This window comes from Nyctibius grandis, chromosome 2 (assembly GCF_013368605.1).
Source record: "Nyctibius grandis isolate bNycGra1 chromosome 2, bNycGra1.pri, whole genome shotgun sequence".
NCBI lineage: Eukaryota > Metazoa > Chordata > Aves > Nyctibiiformes > Nyctibiidae > Nyctibius > Nyctibius grandis.
Window position 1 is genome coordinate 88,912,693 of NC_090659.1, and position 19,308 is coordinate 88,932,000.

At 34.2% G+C, this 19,308-nt stretch overlaps 1 protein-coding gene across 1 annotated transcript in view; it reads right to left on the reverse strand.

Moving 5' to 3' along the window:
• PCDH17 (protocadherin 17) overlaps positions 1–19,308 on the reverse strand; it is a 91,276-nt gene that overhangs the window by 61,957 nt on the left and 10,011 nt on the right. Inside the window, exons 2-3 of the mRNA XM_068395405.1 lie at positions 2,208–2,266; positions 1,881–2,053 (exon numbers count right to left, since the gene is read on the reverse strand). Of these exons, the coding sequence (XP_068251506.1) occupies positions 1,881–2,053; positions 2,208–2,266 (232 nt within the window). The remainder of the gene's footprint in view (positions 1–1,880; positions 2,054–2,207; positions 2,267–19,308) is intronic.

A 19,308-nucleotide genomic window follows, 5' to 3' on the forward strand; every position in this document is an offset into this window, starting at 1 on the left:
GGGGGGGGGGAGAAAAAAAAAGTAGTTTATCTCTCTGTCCTCATTCCTTTTTTTTTTTGATCCATAGCAAAATTCACATAAAAACCCACTGCTGCACTTCAGTGACTGACAGGACTTAACATTCACAGTTCAATATATGTTTAATAAGAATGTGAGGAATTCATATGAGCCACTGGAATAAGTAGTTTCTTGAAGAATAGGGCCCCTCATCTAGATATAATGACAAGTGCAAACCTCTATATAACTCCTTGCATTACAATGAAAAAAAGCAACAGGAATGGTTGGCTTGATATGCTTACTAGAGTTCTTATATTTTGACCAGTATTGCGCTTGATGCTGGTGGACAAACTGTAATATTATGAACTCTGGCCATATCGCCCGTTTCTAGAAAACAACACATTTTAATATATGGAGTAAATAATTTTTCTAATGAAACTTTTAAAGTTTTAGAACTCTTTCATGGCTATACTTGATAGAAATGTAGAGATTTTGTCTTTTTCTTACACAAAACTGAGAAAATTAGACACATACTCAAACAGCTTCTTAAAAAAAAAAGTCCAGTACTGCATCTTTATACAGATCAATGTCCAATTATAAGCAGAGAGTTGCTGTGGCAAAAGGTCAGGAAAAAATAATCTTTCTGGCATTTATTACTTGGAAAATAAGGTCATATATGAGGTCAACCTTCAAATATATACAGAATAAATTATACTGCAGCATTTTAAATATTCTACACAGAAAAATAATATTGCAGTCTCAACATAATCAGAAAAATGAGGTTGAACATGTATTTCCTGATGACTGTACTACAGATCAGACTAGGCTAAGAGGCAAAAAACCTAAGTCAAATTAATCAACAATTAATAAAGATATTATAATATATTTCTGCTTAATTATAAATATAGCTTCTTATTAAGGCTGACTTATTGAATAATCTTTTAAATGTTTTAACATTGAATCGTCTTCCCCGCAAAAAACTAAAATAATAGTAGACATACATGCAAAACATTTAAAAATAATTTAGTGGTTCACTTCCTTATTGCTTACAGCCTAGAAGAAAAACACAAACACACACAATGCTAGAGTACTCAGTCTGTCTGATGCTTTTTAAAAAAAAAAAGGTGTCTCTTTTGAAATAAAAGACCTCATAATTAGATAAAACACATCTGGAAAAAAAAGAATTGGTCACAGAGTTAAGGAAATAAACATACTTGTTTGTCAGAATGAATGCTTACAGAGAGCACTGTCATTGTCCTGATATAAGTAATTTTAGGTGTTTCACAGACACTCATCTTTGGTACCTTCACAGAATGTGAATGAAATTATACTGAAAATCAGATTATATTATTATTGACACTTCTCACACTACTATTAATTGTGAAATCAACTTTACAAATAGGAAAATACATCCATGAAATAAAAACATCTTCTGATCCGTTTTTACTCTTTTCTGATATCCCAAGCCTCTTTTCTTTTCCTCTTCTCCAAACTACATGAAGAATGTAAATGACTGGTGTTCTTTTATCTGTTGCAGTCACGTCTAGTTTGAATTTCCTAATCATGCTTTGGCAGGACTGTATATAATATATAACAGGCAATGCCAGTAGAGATAAAACATATTCTAATAATTTTAGAAAAGTATTAATTTTTTTTCATTCTCTTTTTTTTTAATCTGCTTTGGATACTTGTGGTTTCATTTCATGTTCATTCTGAAAGATACTGAGAATTCTTTGCTCTGGGCTAGCTACAAGATTGACTGTTTTCTCTGATAGTGTTTTCAGTGGGCTATTCTTCCCTGATAAACCGCAACTGCAATACTAACAGGTTTATAATGATGGCTTAAACTCTACGCTTTTGTAAGCATTGGAGGCTTCACTCACCTTGTTCAAGTGGCTGGCTTTTAGTGGAAGTAGTTTTCATCTTGAGTGCCTCCCTAACAGACATGTCACAGCAGGAGCCTTTGTTAGTGTCTTGGTCACTGTCAGCCTGATCACTGTCCCCATGCCCGCTGTCCCTCAAGCTGGCTCTTTCTGGATCCTTGAACGTGGAGCTACTGAAATACATATTTAAAAAAAAAAAAAAAAAAGAGAAAGAAAAAAGAGAGAGAGTTGTATTTACTTGTTCTAAGTTGAATTGTACTCTCTGGCAAAGCAATTTTGACAAGAACGCAAATGGGGAAGCCAAGAAAGTTATTTAATAGGCCTTACCTTTGAACAAACTGCTGCCTGCTGCCCATGTAATTGGGCTCTGCGGGAAAATTGTCTGTCTGTGAAAGAGAAGGAAAAAAATACGTATAGTTGTACACTGGACAAATCTCCTGCAGAGCAACAAGATTTCCTAGAGGAGAAATGATTAATAATTCAAAAATTCCCTTAATCTTCAGATTTGTACATTTTAATTAAATTGGAAAATGCTGGCATGTAATTATGTGCTCAGAACAATTAAATGATTCCGGTCCACAAATTACCTGCTAAAGTAAACAATGAGACTCTAATAAGTGGCATTCTCTGTTAGTAACCTGACAAATGACACTGTTTATGTTTTTTCATTAGTTAGATATTAAGACTGATGGTTATTGAAAATGAGAGAAAAAAATTACTTTTGTATATTACAAAAGTGAATTATTCAATAATACTAATTTTTAATTGTGATTACATCATCTACTGGGATTCTGAGGCCCTTGCTGCAATACAATTTCATATATTGCTATATTACTCTTGAAATGGAAAAAAAGCTCAAAAAAACCCAAGAAAATTTGTGGTTGATTAGCTGTGGGATTTTTTTAAATGCTACTGGAAAAGTGCAAGTATGAAAATATTGGGGTTTCTCTCTTTAATTTTCATCAGTATTAATAGCTATGTCAGAATACTGAGAACCACACAGGCAAACAAGAACATTAAATGATTATGTAGACAAGTATTTTTTTAAAAGAAGATACTTTCATTAAGTCTGTCATGAGTATATTTTTAGCAGCATGAGCTAAGTAACTGTAGAAGCAGAAGTATTTACAGCATCCAGACCCACATGGAGTCCTGCCAAAGGGAACTGAATTCCCCTTGTATCATCAGCTGAAGTTCTCTGGGAGAAAGAGAGACTGCATCTTTCACAAAACTCCATATGCTGTACATTCACACACGTCACCTCTTCTTGCAGCTGACCTAGTGACAGAGCTTCTACTGTTTTCTGCATCACTTCATATCACACTACTGTGCTTCGCAGCAGCTATGAGTTTTGCAACAGCATCTAGCGTATCAGAATCAGTAACACAGGCAGCACTCAATTAATGGAGCAAAAGGCCCAAGATAAGGTTTAATATCACACAACAAGTGTTTACATAAGTGACTGGTCTCTCAGAAATTTGGTTTTCCCCACCACTCCCCATTCCATTTTTTTAGCTTTGCTTTGGTTTTATAGGTAGGTGGTAGTTAGAAATATTGGCTACTTCTTTTATGGTTGGAATACTAGAGCTTGGAAAAGATGCATAAACTTACATCTGAAATTTAACAGTTATTTCTGTTTGCAACAGAAAGTAGGTAGCCACGTGCCACTCTCAAGGTACATGTGAAATAGATGTGCTTATATACCTTGGATATCTTGTGTGATTTAAGGAAGGGATGGAAGATAAAAAATTATCTTCTGTTTGGCATATATGAAGTTAATTTATACTGTACTTCTTGTTTCTAGTTAAATCTTTTGATTCAAAAATTAGGATTATAACACACATTGTGTTCACATTTTGAAGCTGTTTCTAATTTAAGATGTGGAGTACATAGCATTGTATATGTCATTACAAAAATAATCTGTTGTTTTATCAGTGAATTTTCTTTTATGAGAAAATGTATGATAGAATCAAGTTTTACTCGTCTGTTTTCAAAATATAGCATAAACCACCTTGACTTATAATTCTAAATTATTTTTTATCATATCAAAATTACACGTAATTTGGAAATCTGGGTGTTTATGTCCAACTAGAGACTTGATCTTCAGCAGCATTATTAAAAGATGGACTTACAAAGTTCTTAAATACTGCCTAAGAAATGAAAACAATACGCTATATTAAAGAAGGAGAATTCTGAAGATCTGGGACATCAAACTCAGTGTTGTGTCAACTGCTTTTCCAAGTCAGCATTCCAGAAGATTTCAGCTACAGGTATCCAAACTTTTTAAAATCTGGTCACTTCAATTAGAGAGCAGTTCAGTGCTTTGCGCTTAAAAACAGCAAAGAACCTAGTTTTAATACATGCAATAAGAATAAAAGCTTGTCTTAAGTTTTAACATGTTTCAAGTTATAAAAACAAACATTGAAAACAAAAAAAAAAAGAAGAAATGGAAGGGTAAAGATAAATTTTTCAACATTCTTGTATGTAATCTCTTAAATGTAGCACATCATATTTTGGAATCTGCCTTAATTCTGCCGTTTATTCTTTCCTTGTTGCAAATTGTAAGTTAGTATCTCTCTAGAGTGCAGCAAATCCACATCATATAAGCATTATGACACTCACAGAGCCTGATACTTCTCTATCCAATAAAACTTTACAATTGTAGAACTCACGTCTATTTTCTAGATCTAATACCTCAACTATAGGTGCCCAGGAAAACTGAACTTATGCTTTTACTTATGTAAAAAGTATGCCTCCTCCTAAACACAGTTGTTACTAGAATCAACATTTCCATTTTTCATGTCATTGTCAGGCAAAATGCTAACTGTAAGCTGCCTTTTCACCACTTCTCTGCCATTAGAAAAGTCTGATTTTTGCCCTGGAATTAATTACATCATCTCCTTAAAGCTGGTGCTAAGAACTTACCTATGAGCTCAACCACAGTAAGAACTGGTCATACCTTTTGTTTCTGCTTTTTCATAGCAAATAAAAGCATTTTGCACACCATGGACTACACAAGATACAAATTTTAAAGCAGAAGTTATGACCACATCTTAGCTGGTGTCCTAGAAGTGGGAGCTGCTTCTGAGAAATTCTGTATTTATGGTAATCATTAATGACTTGAACTCGATAATAATTTGACCAATTTCCTTCATATTGTATTTTGCAACAATACAAAGAGTTGGGTGCTATGTTACAGTGAGTTCATTGCTGCAAAAGAACGAATATAAATACTTGATAATCATATACAGCCACAGAGCTCAAAGTTGGATTCTTTTCCTCCTGCTCTAAAAGCATTAGACCTCCTCCTATTCACTATGAAAGTATGATGATCATGTTGAGCTGTAACAGAGCACTCCGAGATACAGGCAACAAAGAGATAGTTGCTTCATGTATGATAATATCTATACAAAATTGGTATAATAAACAAACATTTAATTTTAAGGCTAGGCAATTTAGAGGAATCTTAGAAAGGTAAGCATCTGCTTCACAACGGATTACAGAGAGATGTGAATGACTAACTCCCTTAAACACTTTTTTTTTTAATCCTAGTTGAAGTGAGAGGTCATATTCTTAAAATTTTTACATTTTAACATCTATGGAAGTGATATTACACATTTCAGCTCATGCATTAATCATTCCTCTTTACACTGCATAGCTGCAACTCTAAGAAATGAGTGCCACTTTAAAAATCTATCAACAGCAAATGAAGTCTTTGTTCTTCTCTGGGTATACAGCCCTTTATAGGAAATCAGAACCACCGTGTCTCTCTGTTTGCCTCCAGTTTTAAGGTAGGTTTCAGTTCACCTGCAGATAACCATCTAAAAGCTAGTCACCTAATCTAAGCTAATCATCTAAGATCCCTCTATAAGCATTAGAAACATACAAGGTAATTCATCCCATTTTAGTCATCTAGCTTAAGGTACGCACTCTTCATGGAGATTACTTTCCCCAAGAACTATATGGGAACCTAGATGACCAGCAAGATGCTCAGTGTAATAGCTAAAGCTAAGTAAGATGCATTGTACCAGAAGTTAATTACATAGAATTACAATTACAGTCTCCTGATAAACAACCAAAGATCCCTCAAATGCCATCACCATTAACCTCTCGAAGAACAAAATAAAACAAGCTCCACCCTCACCCTCCCCCTAAAAAAAAACCCAGAAGCAATCCATGTCTAAAAGTCACCAGAGTTAAATAGTAAAGACATGTTTTCTGTCTCTGTGATTCAAAGTTGAGGGCTGGAGTATCAATTAGGTCACCAACTACTAAGATACAAGTTTTTCAGTAGGAAGAAAACATACTGGGACAAATAGTCTGTAAAACTAAAGCAAAAGCAGAACTGTCCACTGCCCTGGTTAGGTAACAAAGAGTTAGAAAGTCGGTGACGTCAACCTAACTGTCCATAGGTCCCCTAGAGAAGAAGTCCTGGTTTTATGGCCTATTTTCACGTATTAGTGGAATCAGTTAATTTCCTATGAGAGTATGCTGCTAAACCATTCAACAGATACACTTTTTCACCATTGCTACAATGGCCCCTTAAAAATACTTTCTTCCATCTATCTGTCCCAATGTGTAACCCTAGAGTACATTTGAAATTTTAGGAACACAGCAATTACTGTGATGCTGCAGAAAAATTCCTGAGGATTTCTGTACACACATTTAATACAGCTTTCTCAGAAGGTTGAAGCTCATAAAAAATGCCATTTTGAATGAGATCAGAATGCATATAAACCTTTCAAAAGCTGCTAAAATTTAAAAAAGAGGGTTACTACCTTTCAGAAAATATCTTACAGTTTGATTTTGTTACCTTTTTCATGAGGGAGTTGAGGAGGACAAAAGTAAAAGAACAGGCAAATCAAACCTGTGCAAAATACACTTTTACTGGCATGGGGTTTCAGGTGTGACAGTATAATTGCTATAGTTTAATAATGTGACTTGAAGAATCATTTACTGGCCAGTGTTTGCATGAACAACATGTTTCTACATTGTCAACTGTCTGTGAAACCATTCATTCTATTACAGGTGTTACGACTTGTGTATTAAGACCACACAGAGGCTTAGGTAAACTACAATTGTTGCTAAGTATTACTCTTATATGGTGAATTTGGAATACTGAATTTTGTAAACTCAAAATAAAACCATTCAGAAGTTTGAAAGTCAACTGTTAAGGTTCTACTAATTACTTCTAAAACGGTTATGATTTCCAAAATCTTCATTTAGAGAAAGGAAAATAAAACAATATGGCCAAGAACAGAGTATCAGAAACAAATTTGTCATAGGATCCATTAACCTTAAATAATCTCATAAGATTTAAAAAAAAAAAAAAAAGTGAAAGCTTCATCACTGGCAACACTTTGAACCAGCCTGGGCAAAGCATTATAAAATGAATTATGAGGAATATATTTACCAATGGGCTACATTAATCTCTTTTTTCTTTGTTTTCAATAAGTTCATATTCACAAGGTGCATGTGTTTACTTTTGTTGAAATGTTTTGATATTTTTTATAAATAAAAAGGAGTTTCACTGTGGCTCTGCACATATATATTTTTTCAAAAAAAATCAGTATTAAAATTAGAGCCCCATATTAATCAATCAGATTTCAGGGATACTACTATTGCTCAATAAGATAATGGTAAAGGACTTCACAAGGCTTCTGCTTTCAATAATTCCTATAAAAAGCAGGCTGTTTATTAAAAATTAGAGATTCCTAGCTATTTTCCTTTTTTTTTTTTTTTATCAAAATCTTTGTTACACCACAATTCTGAAGATTTCTAGCAATCTTTGGTGTATTCCATACTGTTTGAATAAAATTAGAGAAAAATAAAAGAAAACATTTTCAATTTAACAGGTCTCTCTCTTAAAAGGATAATCTTAAAATCAATGTGACTACAAGAAAAAGACGGGGACAGTGAGAGAGAAAAAGAGGGGGAGAAAAAGAGAGAGAAATGCAATATTGAAATATTCTTGACAAATTATGCCCAGAAATAATTGTCATATTAGGGAAAGATGTACTCTAAAATGTAAAAAAAAAAAAAGACTTAAACATTAATCAGATTTATGAATGTTAGGCTACTAGAATATTCATAATTTTTTCTCAGAATTACAAGAACAAGTATCACATTTTCAGAAACGATTCAATGCGACTCCATTTTATGTAGGTGTTCATACCTGGAACTATAATAAAGCAAAATGTCTTTGCTGACTCTAGCTTCTTTTTAATTAAACATTAAATGCAAAAATGAAACGAAACATCTCTCCCCTTTATCAGACTGCCAGTTAATGTCTAACTCAAGTATCTTCTGTGTCTTTTCTTGAAAAACTTAATTCCGAGTATTCACCCTTCACCCATGAAACAAAGATCTTGTATAATGGGAATCACTTTTCAAGACAAAAGGGTTGTGTTCTGCCAAAGCTAGTTTTGAAAGAACAGACAATTTTCTTTGTTTTGTTAAGAACAGTTTGCGTTCAACATAGTACAATTTTTCACCACATCTCCTCAGTATAAGACTGCCAATGAGCGTATACACTTAGCCTGAAGTAGTAGTTTTTGGTTTCACCAGACTTCCTTCATTAAGAAAATGTGTTAGCCTAATAGCAAAAAAAACCACAACAAACTGGGCATACACTTCTAGTAGTTAATCTATGTTTTTGAAGGACAAAATTAAATAGGCTGCTTTAACAAATCTTGTCCTAATATGTACTTTCCACTCACATTATTTTGAAAATGTTTTTGAGACATAATTTATATGACATATACATATTTGGGAAGTTTCACACTTGCTGCAAAATGTGTATTTTGGTGTTACAAGGCCTGCAGTGTGTTTATGTGAATTTCTGACATATGTAACCTTTTTCAAAAGCACACTAAAAACACACGGCAACAGAAACAGTCATATCCACAAGGCAATATCGTTCATCAGGCTGCTGCACTCTTTATTGAAGACTGTTGGTGGCTCGTGTTTTCTCTTTCTCTTCAATGAGAAAAGCAAAACTGTGAGAGAAAGAGGTCCTGAGCCATTCAGTCAAATGCATGGAGTGACTTCTGAGAAGTGAAACTCTGGGGACAGAGACTACCATCTTTTCCTGTCTCCCCATATAAATGCCTGGTCCATGTACTATTTTCTCTTATCAAGTACCATATTTTGTTATTGATTTATTGCTTAAGCATTCATATTAAGTTATTGTAAATATTTCAGTTGTGTTTGTACTACTGGCTTAATGAAAACAATTATTTCTTAAGCTTTTACAACAGCTTACTCTGCAATGCACAAGGCACAAAAGAAGACAGAAGCCTAGACTGTAAGGATTCAATACAGTGCAAGGATTAGAAGTCACAAGGCCCAGTCAAGCTTCCTCTCACCTCATTGATTGTTGCACCAAGCCTGAAGATTAAAGAAGCTAAAAAGGTCACTACAGAGAAACATATTTTTAAGTGGCTCTGGCAAAAAAGCAGACTTGAAAGATACTCAAAAGATGGGGTGAGACCAGTCACTGATCAGATTTTTTATATGAAATAAAAGATTGAAGTCTTTCAGGAACAGGTTTGCCTCTTTATCAGTGGGGAAGTCAGTTTAAAAAAAAGCCTTCAACTCCTCTGCCAGAGCAGATGCAGGATATGTGTTTAAGGGCAGACCTCTCCCTAAGGAAGATGGGACTAGGAAAAGGTGTGGAAGCTGAGCCGAAAAATTCCTTCTACTGAAAAGGGAAACATGAAAATTTTCTGGACCAAATTCAAATTGCTGTTTGTTTCATAGTGGTTTCAGGTTTCTAAGCCTCATTTTATTTTGTACTGGAGAAACATGACATGTAAGCATCTAATGAAATTAGTATAGTCTTGGAAGAGAATGTGGAAAGTTGTCAAATAGGACTAGGAAAACATAATTGCAATACGAGCTCTTAAAATGAACTACTTTTTGGAGAAGGTGCAAGATCTGAATGTAGGAAGTTGTGCCAAACATCACACCATATAAAGAGCTCGAGCTGAAAGTACAATAGCTCTGCTTCTGCTATCACAGTGTCAATAAATAAACATAATGAAATTCATGACACATTATTGCATTGCTCTGTATTGCCTCTATTCATTTAAAAATGACGAACACATTTAAAATAGTTCACAACTTGTCAGATGCCTGTGAGTAGTGCAGTTAGACTAGTGCTTTAAGAGACATTCGTGAAGATCTTATGAGAGAGCTTGATACGACTTATATCAATGTAAAGATGGAAGTATGGGAAAACAGAACAATAACTACTTTACTTGAATCTGCTAGTATAGTTGCATCCAATATATTTACACTGTTTACCAATGATATGTACTTACTGAAGCTACTCTGTCAATAAAAACCACATTAAAAACCTTTTGAAAGAGCTTCCCTGTCAATTAGTCTGCAGATGCATTCTATCGCTCCAATTTTCCTGTCAATTTAATATACTGGATCATATTAACAGTACTGGCTTGTCAATAAGGCAAATCCAAATCCTATTAATGGAGTTTACACTGCCAATATAATCGGCTTCCTATTTATCGAGATCCCCAGTATTTGGGAAAGCTGTGAAATGGGATTACAAGGTTAGGTTACATACATCTGTCTCTATGTTAACGTAAATATTTCAGGAATTATATCCTGTTGTGTAAAGAAACACATATAATCATGTTTTTCAATTACATAAACTTCAAATGACAGAAAAGTATGATTGTTTACCGTTGCTGAGAAAACATTAAATCATCCTCATTTATCACATTATATTTCCTGCTTGCTCTAAGTAACACTGTTGTAAGACAGTCTACTTGTGTGCCACACATACAGAACTGCTAAGCGATATATGCACTCCACCCCACTTGCACAAGGTAACATCTACTCCAGAAGATGAAAGAGAGAAAACACATTTCAGGAACAAAATATGAAGCACTCCACAATTTCAATGCTTATTTAGCTCTCGTACTATGATGTATAATCTTGGTGGAACTGAAGCTTGTAAGTATAATTCTAGTGCAACCGAAACCCCTGGAAATAATTAATAAGAGGTAGTAGCTCTTGCATAAAAAACCAGTAGAAGTTCAGCAAGCCTTCTATTTAATAGAAGCCTTAATGAAGTTGAACATTAGTTGCTTTTAACCACATTCAATATTAAATAACTGCTTTGACTGGATTAGCAGAATATACAACAGACCATCAAACCTGATTATATAAAAAAAACTTTTGCTTAAAAAAAATAAAAAAATAATTGCATTAAAATATACTGGGCATTCTCTTATCAAATTAACTCTCTAGGTCTAACTTGAAAATATGTATTTAAAAAAACATGGTCTAAAATGACAGTTAAAGGTCAATGAATCAAGTTGTCAATTATATTTTCTGGTAGCAGATGGGTGCAATGAAACCTAATGATTGAATTTGAAACGCTTTAATGCATCTTTTATCTATGGCTCCCACCATGTTGAGTCTACCTTAGTATTCCTAACAGATATTATGTTTACTGCCTAACAGATTCAACTACAATTAGCTAACTAGAATGAAATCTGCACTTATCACAATATCCAGCATATTCTAAGTCTATCATACCATGAAATCAAAATAACAACACATTTGGGAGTGTATCTTTGATAGCATTAGGGGATTTTTTATTATTTTTCATTCCAATCTACATGTTAAATGCAAAGTCTGGAAATTAAGACATTAAAATTAGATGGAAAATTAAAAAAATAGTGCCTTGAAATTTAAGGAGATGATTGAAGTATTTGTTATAATATGAAAAATATTTTTCACTCCTGTGTTTAGAAGCCTTTTTTCTGTATGGAAACATCCTTATCCTTTCTTTTATGCACACAGATTCTGCAGTGCAATTGTGAGACCCTGGCATTTTATTTTTAATTTTGAGACATATCTGAAAGCTCCTACTCAGCAGGAATTCCCAGCGAAGCCAGTAAGTGTTGAAGAATTTGTCCTATTCCTACCACTGCTGTTTTGCTGTTTGTAAGAGCAACATACCACAAATGTTTTTTGAACAGATAAAAGCTTATAACACTGCAGTACTATATGGTGGAGGAGATCAAATTATGGCCTTTTAACACTGACAAATTGTTCTGTACTCACAATATTTAGTGAGGGGAAACAGAGACACTGGGTATTTTAAATCTGTTAAGTTTATGTTAACATCTATGTACTATGTTTACCTTCTTCTGTCCAACGCATACTCTCACTACAGGCAACAATAAAACTCCCACAAGCCATGACCTGAGGTCTGCTGAAATCAATGGATGTTTTCAAATTGATTTCAATAGCCCTTGGATCAGTCTGCTTACTTCAATTATGGGATAAGTGAGTCTTTACATAGCATGCTACATTCCCACAGATACATATGTTGTATGCTGAAGAAAGCTGCAAAGGAGCAGGAAGAAGGTTACAATAGTGATAGAAAATGAGAAGAAACTCTTAAACATAATATTCCTTTATCCCAGCATATGGTCTTCTCTATGGACAGCATTTAAACAGATTTGTAATGGCAGTGACAGGGAAAGGTGATTAGCTAGGCAGCAAACACTGTATGTGGCACAAGACTCCGATTCTATGTTTCTTCCCTACAGAGTGAAAAAATTAGCAATGAAGATAAAGCAGGACTTGATTCTGAAGCCATGCTGCCTGCACAGAAAACACACATGAAGAGGAACTCTGAAGCTTTCTTCCTAGGTGACAATCAGAAGAACAGAGGTAAATCTGGATTACCTCCTTTCCTTTAAAGCTGCAATCTTATCCCTTTCCTCTTCTTAAAATCCTTCCCCAGAAAAGCAATGATTCACTTAAATTCCTTAGGAATTAGGAAGAAAATCACATATGTTAAAACTTACATTATTACCTTCCGCCTAATTTCTTATTTCAGTCATGCTACTATTTATTTCAACATTTTGTTAAAAATCCCCAACAAGGTATTCTATAAATATTTTGTGACAGGATACAAAGCCCTACTTTCACACAAATACCTTGGCATAATTATTTCCTCTTAGCACTAGAAAAAGACACACCACTAAATATGCTGCCAAAATAATGGCTGAATTTATGACAGTACAGTAGATCATCAAACTTTACAGCCTCACATGCCTGTGCAAAGAGATTTTCAACTGTAAAATGGTGATGAGTTGATTTATTATTTGTGACATAAGATAAATATTTTAGGCTTGCACAAATTTAGCAAGAGGTTCTGTCCCTAAATATATTTTAAAGCCATAACAGTCATGTGCCTATGATGAGGTACCTCATAAAATGGAAAGTTTGATCGAATATACCATGAGTATAGCAGCAGTGGTCAAGAAGGGTTGGACAGAAAAAACAAGGCCTTTTGGCTATAGGGCTTTGTATAACCATTCACAACTCTGTCACTTCAGTGTTAACCTACTGCAATGTCTTCATACAGGACTCCATATTAAGTTGATTCACAACAAGGATAAAAAAGTAGTTATCTTTCTCAATAGGATCACCTCATCTTGAACACAACACCCACTTATCTACGCATCTCCACAGGTAATCTATAAACTCGTAGGTATTTAAGGGCTGACTTTGACCTGTAAATTCTTAACAGCTTGGGGAAAAAAAAAATGTTCTGGTTTACCTCTCTCATTATATCTTGCCATATCAAGAGTCTGAAATGAGATTTTGCTGTTAAGATAAGGAAGATCTACATAAGAAATGTTCTCTGCAAAGATTCCAGGGTTAGGAAAAGTCTTCGTTCTGTTCCAAACCAATGTTGGTTTGTCAACTTCTAGGACACTGCTGCAAGTTTCACCAGGGATAGAGAGACTGAACATGAATGTTTGACTGAGGGGCTAGTTAGAATACAGTGATTAAATTATGGGTTTGCCACTGTATCTAATTAGCAGGATGCTCACCCAGCATGTAAGTACCTTTTTCAAAGAGAATGCGTGCAACGGCAACTGAAGGTTGCATATATATTTTAATTTTTTACTTTTTTTTTTCAGTCATGAACTTTCAAAGAAAAAAGTTAATGCAACCTTCTCTAAATAATGTTCACATCACAAAAGTCCCCAAGTCAACATTCAGAAGAAGTGTGTGTTAGAGGAAGTCTTTTTCAAAATGCGAAAAGAAATGAAAATACAAGAGGTACAGTGCAAGAAATTCCAAACAAAAACTCATGCGAAAGGGAAAAAAAACCCAAACTTGTTAAGATTGTTCATACCACTCTTCCTGAATATTCAAACCGGATAATGTGTAACACAGACTAATGCTGCTCCCTGCAGGTGGACCATGAACCCACATGAAACCACACCAACTTTCAACCTCACTGGAATTCAACATGGAGTTACGTGCTTAGCTGCGGAGAGTAATCTCCAGGAGCGAAGCCTTTGCATGCACTTCTTCCTCACTTATGCTCTCAAAACTTGTTCTCAGGTAGAAAAGCTCATTATGAAACGAATTAGATTATTTACATGGAAAGTTATTCATTTGCATAATTTCAGGGCCATCTTAACTTACTGGTGTTTCTTTCTAAATAAACACACCATTGTGCCATTGGGAATAAAACAAAAGCCATACAATACTGAGGAACTACTATATGGCCTTCAGTTCACATGCAACTTTATTGACTTCACCGTAAATTCCTGAGAATGAGTAAACTTGGATTTGTTGGTTGTTTTTGTTTACATCTTCTCAGGCACAAAGTAATAAAGTGCAAAATGCCCTTCTAAAATATGATAAAATCAAGAGCAAACTCATTCACTTTCCATGAAAATAGAATTAGGATTTTACTTCTAGGACCTTGTGTATCAAACTTCAGCGCAGGTACTTTCCAAGGTAATGGCATAGAGCCCTATTCTTAAAGATTTATAATAGGATTGCTGCTTTAACCTTAACCACAGCACAACAAAGGGTACCAATATAATGATAATCCAAGCTACCAGCAACCTTAAGAATGTGCAGGGAATAGACAGATACTGGCAGGAATTAATCTGCCTTTTTCACACATCTGCCCAAGGGAGGTATTGTAATTGCAAAAATTTACTCTTAGACTGCTGAGACTCATAGTAATTATGTTTCTTTTTTAATAGAAATAGCCACAGGTAGTAACAAATTGGGTTTTGAGATGGGGAACTGGGCATGCATTCTAACTCAAATTACTAAGTAATTGTCTTTATTACAAAATACTATAGAAAACCCATGGCTCAAAATTCAAATCAGAACAACACCTTTCCTTTAAATAAAGTCTTCTCCTCCCATGGTTATTCAACATGTATACCTATTTCTTCATTTACTGGTATCAGCAAGACCAGTATGACTGCAAGCAATATAGCTTTATCTAAAGATCTTTGCCAATACTCACCAAAATTCCTGAAGCTTAGATTTGCTTAATAGAAACAGCTTTCTCTTGCTTTACTTTCATGGAAATAAAAGACTAACAGGTAGGTCAAGTCTGGAAATCTAACTACTTGTTCCTAAGGTTCCTTTGCCAGTATCAAGGTATGAAGAAAAGAGTGTGTGTGGTATACATGTATTTTGAATGAACTGAAATTACAGTTTTCTTCAGAATTCTGGAAGCCTGTTTGAAAGAAATGAGCACAGGGAAGTACTTAAAATTAGTTATATCATGCTTGAAGGAATTATCATTTCATTACCATCACATTCTTGCAATAATGAGACATACTATTGGGAGACATCTTATATATGGTGGCCAATGAATAAATAATAAAATAAATAAATTCAGCCAGTTACTTCTGCCTTTGCAATATTATATCCTGTTAGGCCTGAAAAAAAGCTACAGGTGGTTTAAACAAACAAAATATATTTACAAATTTAGGTAAAATAAAGACTATTCATTGAAAGAAGTAACATAAAACATTTTGTTCTCCCCTCTCTTTCACCCGATGGCTACAAACCTGACTGATATGTTCCCTGCCTTGGAGCTATGAGATGCAAATTCCTGTGTGCTTTTTAATACCTAACATAGTTGATGGAAGCAATTTAGTGCTGATTATTCTCATGTGTCACATGACTTATACCTCCTTTTCATCATTACTCTCAATCCTGAAGTCTGATAGCGGGATACATAGTTTTAAGCAAGATATATAACTACTACCATGAAACAGAAAATGAGGTCCTTCCTTACCTATACTCTTGCCTTGGGAAAAAAATGACAACAGCATTTGTCTCTAAACTTGATGCTTTCTAGGTTGCAGCAAAAGGTGCAGATTGACACCATCTTCCAAAACACTGTTACACAGCTATGTACAGATCATAAACAATATCAAAAAAAAAAAAGATGCATATTGCTTGTTAATAATGCCTTTCATCCAGCTAGACAGTTCTTTTGAATCCATGCTGCTTTCTTATCTCTGTATCTCCACATACACATTCATACACACAGTTCTATTATCTGACATACAGTCTAGAAATCTAAGAAGTTTCTAAGGCTTTGTGGCTGCCATTTTTAAAAGGCTTTTAAATTCATTATTTCCCAAGCACTCTAAATTCCACTATATTCTTATTGTCGTTTGATCCACTGAAATGATGAAGGGATCAGAAAAGGACACACTTGGTGCTTTACAGCTGTGGCTGGATAATCTTGATCATGATCATCAAAGAAGGATTGTTTTTATGAACTTCACATCTGCATATCAAATTACATAAGTCTATGCAAAAAAGCAAAAATATCAAATATTCAGACATCAGGACTATCTCAGTAGTGTACCAGAGAATGCAGTTGGAGGCTAAGTGAAACAAACAGCTTTTGCAACTTTGCAGTGTTTTTAAAGCAAAGGAGAGAAGCAACAGGGAGCAGTTCAGCTAACACAGACTCACAGACACCGGGCTGAAATCTGCACATGCTTACGCACATCAACAACTCCTTTCCTGTAAGTGATCTATTTAATTCAGTAGTGCTATTGACCTAAATTAAAATATTCACTGAAAAAGTGTTTTTAGGATCATGCCTTGAAAGACATGACACTAGTGCAATTATACATATATAAGTTTCCATAGGCCCGGAAATTACTTATGCACTGATTAAGGACATGATCCTGCTCTTTCTACATTTGTGGAAAAGCAGTCTTTTCCTCGATACCAGTAGGAACAAAGCCCAAGTGATGAATCTGAGGTGCATTATTGAAACAATATTCTCTTTTTTTGTCACTTTTAAAATTTTATAGACTTTAAATATTTTCACTAAGAATTAATGAAAATTTGTTTAGCCCACTTCAGCTCACCTTTTTTTTAAACTGAGTTGTAGCTAAACAATCTTAACCGTAAGTGGTTACTTAGCAATCAGCAAAGAACGAGACAGAATTATAGTAAGTATAGAAACTGTGTTTGAATCATGACATTCATTAAAAACAAGAAAATAACACCAACAGAAGTTTGAAACAAAATTCTATTAATAAAAGAATACATATAACTGACTTTAGGAAGAAATTATGCATGTAAAAGCTACAAAATGTGATTCACATGTCTGCTCTCTATAAAAAATCCTTTAGCTATTATTAAAAATACATTAAAATCCTTCAAATTCTGATGAAGCTATTATTTACGTTTTGTTTTTAATTCAATTGTCAAGTGTTCTTCCAATGATTTTAAAAACAGTATATATCTACAAAGCAAGCAAGAGTTTATAGCTTTGAAGACTTGAAATTGATTTTTAATGCACCAGCTTTCAAAAACTACAAAGGCTGCTCTCTGCTGATAAAGACAGTAAACAAGAAATTGTCCTTTAAATGTTTCCTTTAATGTTTTTCTTTAATTAAAAATCAATCAAAAAACATTGCAACATTAAAAACTTTTAAATTAAGACATTAAAAAATGTTTAAGGTTTTTGACACGATGCATTCAAACTAGAATGAAAACTTATGATTTTACTTTTGTTTACTTATGTTAGTTTAGACTTTCTTTGCACTGTAAACATTGTTAATCAGGAAACAAAACCACATAAAAGTAGTTTATCACTGAACACAGCTATTTTTATTTAGTGGAAATGTTAAAAATATGGTTAAATAAAACTAGATATTATAAAAGTACTGAAGTAAAACACTTTTTTAATACCTTTAGATTATTTTAATATATTCCTTTCTTTTACTCAGACCAAAGCCTATTTATGTAGATTAGTTACATCTAGAGTCTCATTTATCCAACCTGTATTTATCCTTTGATCACAAAGCTTGTTAACTTAAATGGTCTTTTATTGTTATGATTCGTTTTCCCATAGTTATGCAGTTTAACTGCCTGATTTTTTTTGAATAAATATATGCAAACGCGCCAATCATATTCAGCAGTGTTATGCTGGATGCTCAATGAACTGTAAGAGCCATTTCAATACAATAAAACTGCCTGGAAGGGTTCCAGGGCAAGGACTGCAAATACCAGTACTCATAGTGTCACTAGAACTAGTACAGGCAAATACAAGTGTGTCGCACATATATCAATACATGGTCTGAAACACTGTCTGAAACTAATTTTACATGTCTATCACTACAAGAACTTACAACGCATCGATCCTCTGATCGATGAGGACCCACACAGCTGAAATTGTGCATTTGTATCTTGTGACAAGGCTTTTCCTTTCCCCTTTGGAGTTCTTTTTTAGCATGCCATGGAGACTGCAGCACACAACCACCCAGCAGGGAACAGGATGCGATTAGAAACTTTTCTGTTACAAGTAAAAGTATTTTATGAACCAGAGGAACTCTAATCTGATACATACATCACAAAGCCAGTAGAAAGGTCCATGGCTAAAATAAAATACTGTTCACTTGAAAGATTTTACTTGCCCAGATCACTTACAGCATGCTAAATTGAAAACAGATCAGCATGGGACTGATTGTCTTGAGGGCTGAAAGAGGAGATATCCCCTCACTGCACAAAAATGAGATGCAAATTGATCTTTATGCTATCCTGTACAAGTAACACTAATAATTGACTGAAACTATGCAGTGATATTTTATAGAGAGAGAGGAACTCTTCAATTTTGATGACACATCACCAAAAAAGGAACTATCTTCTCATCTCAAGCAAGTGAGAGATGAATTGGTCTTATGCTATCCTTTTTGCACATGTAAAAACACTAACCAGTGGAAGCAATTCAGTAGAAGAAAGAGATGCTTCTTGTGTGACCTTAGTAAGTAGGAATTGTATCAGCAGCCTTTGGGATTTAGCTAGAAAATATATGACTGCTCAAGGAGGTTATTTAAAGCACTGCCTAATATCCTAATTAACAGGGACACTCATGAATTTGCTTGTTCTTGAATGCAGTATTTAATACTGAGTATTTTATCTAAAACTCTTAATAATTTATCTATTTTTTATTTCTCATAGGATTTACAGCAATTAATCCATAATCTTCTTCTGTTAAAAAAAAAAATGTCTACAGCAGTCTAAAAAACAAAGGTTGCACTAAAAAGACCATGTCAAATATATTACTAGGGCTTAGAAT